General features: G+C 47.9%; 1 protein-coding gene across 1 annotated transcript in view; it reads left to right on the top strand.

Moving 5' to 3' along the window:
* The window catches only part of zbtb47b (zinc finger and BTB domain containing 47b), a 28,227-nt gene that overhangs the window by 14,067 nt on the left and 7,033 nt on the right, over positions 1 to 7,127 (top strand). The window contains exons 2-6 of the mRNA XM_062520624.1: positions 741 to 1,441; positions 1,547 to 2,087; positions 2,633 to 2,824; positions 4,118 to 4,265; positions 6,505 to 6,620. Of these exons, the coding sequence (XP_062376608.1) occupies positions 741 to 1,441; positions 1,547 to 2,087; positions 2,633 to 2,824; positions 4,118 to 4,265; positions 6,505 to 6,620 (1,698 nt within the window). The remainder of the gene's footprint in view (positions 1 to 740; positions 1,442 to 1,546; positions 2,088 to 2,632; positions 2,825 to 4,117; positions 4,266 to 6,504; positions 6,621 to 7,127) is intronic.

Below are 7,127 nucleotides of genomic sequence, written 5' to 3'. Positions count from 1 at the left end.
TGTGTGGAGCCCAGACGTGCCGATCCAGCTCCGATCGAAACCTTGCCCTTCCTGTGCTAAAATAAACCCACCTTGAGAGCAGTGGGGTGGGGTGGTGGTGGGGTGGGGGGTGGAGGATGGGTGGAGACGAGAGAGGGCTGGTGGGGGGATGGGGATGGGACTGAGCAATCTGCAGTTTCCACTGTCATCCACTGACCCTGAGTTTAGTCTGTGCTGCGCTATACATCTATCAGATAACTGTGATCTGTAATAAATAATGTGAACAGCAGATGGCTTAAAGATGTGCTCTTTTGTAATGTGTGTGCTTTATGTTGTTGCTTTGTTTTGTATTCTGATGTACTTTTTGATTATATGAATGTAAATGCTGTTGAGGTCGAGCCAACTGAAATGTTTTATATGATCATGATATGTAGCCACGTACTATGGAATATTGAAATCAGAAAACAAAAGCAACATTGACAGTGTTGTTATTGTTGCTAGGTAATGTCCAAGGATTCAAGAATTGTATTAATAGTATTTAATTGAAACATACTGTAATGAGTGTTAGGTTATAGCAAGGCTCATCAGAAGGCTATTACATCAGTTATGTAAACAGAACATGGTCACACAAACCAAGTGATTAACTGGAATTAGTGGTATTCATGATTTGCTGTAATTGTGACTCCAGCTCACAATGACCTTGTGTTCGTTTTTGTCTTTTGTGCTTGTTTGTTTGTTTGTTTGTTTGTTTGTTTGTACAGCTCATCGTGGAGAAGACTACTGACTACCCCTCCAAGGAGTTCTCACTGGCGGAGGATGCAGCGCAGCACTTTGCCCGTTTGATGGACAGGCTCAACGAGCAGCGCCTCTTCCAGCCGGACCTTTGCGACGTGGACCTCGTGCTGGTGCGCCAGCGCAGTACCTTCCCCGCCCACAAGGGGGTGCTGGCCGCCCATAGCCCCTTCTTCCAGGCGCTGTTCGCGCAGGGCAAGCAGCAGAAGCAGACGCAGCAGCAGCCGACCCAGCAGCAGCAGCAGCAGCAGAGGGAGCTGCGACGCGTGGACTTGTCCCTGGACGCGCTGACCAGCCAGGGCCTCACCCAGATCCTTAACTTCATCTACACGTCGCGGCTGCTGGTGAGCGGCGGCACGGTGCGGGACGTGCTCAACGCCGCCACCTTGCTGCAGATGAGCGACGTCGCGGCCTCCTGCCACGAGCTCATCAGCAGCCAGGCGCTGGGCCTGACGCCGCCGACGAAGGCCGGTAACGCCACCGGCATGGCCAACCGGGAGGGCCGGGGAGAGGCAGGAGCGACCGCCGGCGGTGCCGCCCAGCTGTACCGCGAGATCAAGCAGGAGGCGGAGCTGGGGAAGATGTACGCCCGCGAAGGGGGAAGTCCGTTCTCGGTGAGGATGGAGGAAGGAGGTGGAGGTGGAGGTGGAGGAGGAGGAGGAGGAGGAAGGTCGCAACACCAGGTGCACCACGCCAGTCCGCACCCCATGAGCGCCCAGGCCCACGGGTCCAGCCCGCAGGTCAAGCACTTCTTCAAGAAGGACGACCTGGGGAGGGGTCTCTGCGGGGAGCTGGAGTCCGAGGGGATGGGGGCCTCCGACGGACACGTCTCCTTCAACCGCGACCAGATCATCGTGGAGGTGAATCTCAACAACCAGACGCTGAACGTGTCCAAGGGGTCGGAGGGCAAGTCGTCCGCCGCCAACAGCGCCGTGTCCGTGCTGCTGGGCCACCGCCGCGACAACCGGCCCGACCTGGAGGACGACAACGAGGAGGACGACCACGACGAGGACGGAGCGGACGCGGGCGGAGCGGACGAGGCCGACAAGCAGAAAGAGGTGCTCCTGGCCAACAACAGCGAGGACGACGACGACGACGACAACGAGGAAGAGGACGACTACGAGGAAGAGGAGAACGACGACAACATTCCAGGGCAGGAGGTGGGCATGGCGGGGAGACTTCGCCGCGGCACCAGGACGGCCGCCATCGCCGCCGCCACCGTGTCCATGCGCCAGAGACTGAACGACGCCATGCTCGCCGACCGACACAAGGGCCGAAAGAGTGGGAAGCAAGAACAGGAGGGAATGGGACAGAAGGTACACGTGTGATCACGTCATGTCTTTCTATCAATCATGCTATGAAAGACCAATAGAAACTGTAGTGCCAACAGTACAGGGGTTTTGTCATTGTTGATTACAGTATGGTATTCCATTGGCTGTACAATAGTGTTAGTATCTCTCTATAGTAACTCTCTAGCAATAATACTCTTATTCACCTTGCCATCAACAATTCTGTATTTAGCTTACCACACACAGAGGGGGACATCCCAGGTTCAGAAAGTAAAAAAAAAGAAGTCTTGTCAAGTATTTGATCCAACCATTTAGTAAACCAGCTCATCCTAATTAGCAGCCAGGTAGATCTTATCACCTGTGTTAAGTGCACAGGTAGAAAGAATATATGGCAGGACTTTTACTTTCTGGAACCAGGAATGTCTGCCTCTGACCACACATAAAAGTACTAATAGCCTAATATTGCATTTCTGGTGCATAGATGATTCAAGGTATTATTGGTACGTGCCTGTTGTGTAAGATGGCATTGGAGAGGTGCTGTTTATGCACATTGTGTGTTTGTGGGCGTTCAGGTGAGGCTGGAGGAGAAGCAGCACTACCCCTGTAAGAAGTGCCCGCGCGTGTTCAACAACCGCTGGTACCTGGAGAAGCACATGAACGTGACGCACAACCGCATGCAGATCTGCACCAAGTGCGGCAAGCGCTTCCTGCTGGAGAGCGAGCTGCTGCTCCACCATCAGACCAACTGTGAGAAGAGCATACAGGTACTGTACACACGTCAGCAGACACACACACACAGAGACACATACATACACACATGTACACACTAGACACGCACACACAGACACACGCAAACAGACACACACACGCACAGACGCATACACACACACACACATGCGGGCGTTTACTAGTGGTGACTAGAGATGCCAACAGGGATGCTACACTGCATACATAACTGAAGCGTTCCTTTTGTGGAGCATCTGCTGCAGCAATTAGCCTCCACTGTAATAATCAGTGGTACTGGCTACACCAGAGGTGATAATGGCTTATATTTTAAAAAAAGAAATAGACTAGTCTTTCTAAAACATTTATTACACTACACGAATGGAGCGCATCAGTTGCAGACCTGGTGTATCCCGGGGCTAATGAGGCAGAGCGGAGAGAGAAAACAAACAGGACTTTATATATGTTTATGAGATTAATTACATATATTACTGATTGCTTATAAATATTTGAGAGAGCCTTTGTGTATTGAAAGACTGGTGGGTGGACTTGATGGTTGTTTGCTAGAATTGCATATGGGGGTGATTGGAAGCCGAGCCAGAGGGCTGTTTGCATGTTGTGTTCAGCAGTCTGTGGTGTTTGTATTCAGTTCAGACTCCTTCCTGCTCTGCGGTGGAAGCCATTCATTTGTACCATTGCAAAAGGGAATGACAAGGTTGGTTTGAGGGATGGCAGTAATCTGCCTGGCTGTGCACAGACATACTTCAGGGAGCAGCCGGCTCTTTCCAACACAGACCCGCTGCCAATTCATTTCCTTTCCAGCATTTTCTCCTCTTGTTATTATTACAAATAGATGGTTATGGAGGATATAATGGCAACTATAGATTATAATAGCATTCCCCTTCACTGAGAGGCACTCTGTTTAAAAACAGGCCTTTTCTTGCCTCGCCTCTTTCGTCTTAATTTGAGTTAAAGTGTAGTCCATTGATTAAGCCCGTGCTCAAAGGCAGACAAGCGCATAGTTTTATATTGTTATTGTATATCTTTGGTAAGTTGTTGGAGTGTACAGTTGTAAAATAGTATCCATGGAATTTCCATTAACGAGACAAAAGACTGGCTGGTAATAAGGCCGTGTTTAGGAGGGTTGTTTGAGAGTCGTACTGAAATGTGATTTGTAGCTCTGGTCGTTTTTTCACTACCCTCGATTCCCATAGAATGACAAATAACCTTATAATAGCATATCACTGACAGTGGGGAAAATGGCGATGATTTTCATAGCCTTGGTGAGGGCTGTTATCTGCCATCTCACAGGGTTCAACTGTGTCTTTCCACAGTGTGTGACGTGCGGAAAAGCCTTCAAGAAGCTCTGGTCGCTGCACGAACACAACAAGATCGTGCATGGCTACGCAGAGAAAAAGTTCTCCTGCGAGATCTGTGAGAAGAAGTTCTACACCATGGCTCACGTCCGGAAGCACATGGTCGGTGAGTTCAGAACCTTGGCCGTTCCAGAGGACTCCAGAATGTTCTAGATTCCCTTTACCTCTACGGACCTCCCTGTCTTCACTAGATACAGTGTGAATGTTACAAAGCTAGTTTGCTTTCTGTTGTGATGGGGATTATGAATGGGCTTCATTTGGACCAGGTTGATTATGAGGGACTCTAATCTCCCCTAGAGGGTCTCTGTGTCTTTAGTCATGGAGCCGTACTGTGGGACACTGACATATTCTCATCATGGACATTCAGTGTGTAGCTCCGAGAGGCTTTAATTTGACCCACGTGTCCATATCCCGAAATATACAAACTTGTATGTGTGTGTGTGTGTGTGTGTGTGTGTGTTTTGCGGGACTTGAGTCAGAGAAAAGCCTTTTATATAAAGAACCCTCAAGACTACATCAGGACAGGATGTTACATTCTTTTTGCCGTTGTTTAGGAAGCTTTAGAAAGTGGCCAGATTTGTCAGATATGCTTACTTCAATACATAAAACCTCTTCCCATTTCCTGTGGCCTACTCCAACCAGAGATGTCATTACTTTACCATAGTCGGACATGGTCACCCGTACTAAAGCATATTATTCTGAAATAAAAAGCAAAGCAAAGTGAGTGGGATTTAGCAGACACTTTTATCCAAAGTGACAGGGGCTCTCAGCGTTTTGAGTGTTGAATCTGGGCCAACTGTTTTTTTAGCCGGTGACGCTAGCTCTGATCCGTGACTTTGGACGTGACTGATGACAGCAGGTTGAATAGATCAATAAGGACATTAGGCCACTGTCCTCGCCCACCCTTCTGGAGGCTTCTGGAAGGTTCTCCCTGATCCACCTTACAGTACCTACTGTACATGTATACTGTGAACACAGAGAGCCCGCTTCTCTTCTCCCCTCCTTTTATTTCTCTCCTTCTCTTCCTCTCCTCTGGTCTCTTCTCTTCTATCTCCTTCTCATTGCCTCTCTTCTGTTCTCTCATCTTCTCTGCTGTCCTGTCTTCTCCTCTCCTCTTTTTGTTTTCTTCTCTTCTTTTCTCCTTTCCTCTTTCTCTTCTCTTCTCTTCTCTTCCCTCATCCCCTCCCTGTGTGTGTCTGTGTGTGTGTGTGTGTGTGTGCGTGCGTGCGTGCGTGCGTGCGTGCGTGCGTGCGTGCGTGCGTGTGTGCGTGCGTGCGTGTGTGCGTGTGTGTTGCTGAAGAGTGGCTCCTTTCTGACCTTGCGCTCGTCCTGTGGGGGGATGCAGACTCCAGGACAAGGCTCACATTGTTTAATCTCCCCTGACAGAATGGAGGAAATCTCTTATCTGCAAGTGCTTCCTTCCTTCCAGCAGAAGCGTGAGAGCATTGTGCTCACTGAGTGACAAGTAGCGGCCATTCATTCTGCACTAGGCGCACAGAAGCTCACGTTTCACACCGTCGGAAAAAGATTACATTTTGCTGAACAGGGAAATATTTCAGATATATTTTTAAGCTGTTTATAATGTCCAAAGCAGATTTATTTTTCATCAGTACATTTTAGATGCATATACAGTAGTGGCTGTCACGGTATTAGTTTCACTGAAATATGTATATGTATTTGTATATGATTCATATTTCAGCATATATTTCTATTAATCTAGCATATTGTATCTGCATTTTTAGTAGGACAGTGGCCAATCCTATTGTTGACATGATTGCCATGTTAATTGTGGGTAAATATTACACATGAATCCTGCAATCACATTCAGACTTACAGCAATACTTTTCTTTCCGGATTGCTAATTGATGATTGATGCGCTTTCTATTAACGAGTTTCTATTTAAAGAGTAAACATGTGAGTTTAATTATAATTCTCTTTGGGATTAGTGGAGCATCTAATTACCACTGACTCCATGTGTGTGTGTGTGTGTGTGTGTGTGTGTGTGTGTGTCTGTGGGTGCATGGGTGCGTGTGGGTGTGCACATGTGTCCCTGTGTTTGTCCTTGTGTGTATTCCCTGTGTTTGTCTCTGTACAGTATGTGTTTGTCCCTGTTTGTGTGTGTGCGTGTCTGTTTTGTGCTTGTGTGTGTGTGTGTGTGTGTGTGTGTGTGTGTGTGTGTGTGTGTGTGTGTGTGTGTGTGTGTGTGTGTGTGTGTGTGTGTGTGTGTGTGAGAGTGTGTGTGTGTGTGTGTACTCCCTGTGTTTGTCTCTGTATGTGTTTATCCCTGCATGTGTGTGTGTGTGTGTGTTTTGTATTAATTGGTTCCTTTGCATGTGTCTCCTCAGCCCACACCAAGGACATGCCCTTCACGTGCGAGACCTGCGGTAAGTCCTTCAAGCGCAGCATGTCTCTGAAGGTGCACTCCCTACAGCACTCTGGGGAGAAACCCTTCAAGTGTGAGGTAAGGCTCATATAGGGCATGACATCCCCTTTCACCTCAGAGCACTATCACACATGTGTATGTATCAGTTATTGGACATTAAATGCGGTGTGTGTTTTATACTGTAGAGCAGCGGTTCCCAAACTTTTTCCCCACGTACCTTCTACATCCTGACTTGGCTCTCGCACCCCCACCATCCGACACGTTGAAAAGTAACACATTCTATTGACGTATTCCAGGCATCATGTTTTAATGAAAACATAGCCTTTTTTAGAGTTTACAAATGATATACTTTAATCTCATGTTTCCATTTCATTATGACCTGATTCAAAATTATATATTTATTCATGAAATAATTACAAACGATTTCAAAAGTGTTTTCAACACCTCTCCGCCATAGCCCTTTTCATCTCGCGTACCCCCTAGAAGCAGCTCACACACCACTGGTGGGTTTGGGAATCTCTGCTGTAGAGATACATGGTGATGGAGTCTTCAACTGGTGGTTCTTAATACTGCTCCTCTTTTACA

The sequence above is a fragment of the Sardina pilchardus genome, chromosome 19, assembly GCF_963854185.1.
Source record: "Sardina pilchardus chromosome 19, fSarPil1.1, whole genome shotgun sequence".
NCBI lineage: Eukaryota > Metazoa > Chordata > Actinopteri > Clupeiformes > Clupeidae > Sardina > Sardina pilchardus.
This window is presented reverse-complemented; position numbering and strand designations above follow the sequence as displayed.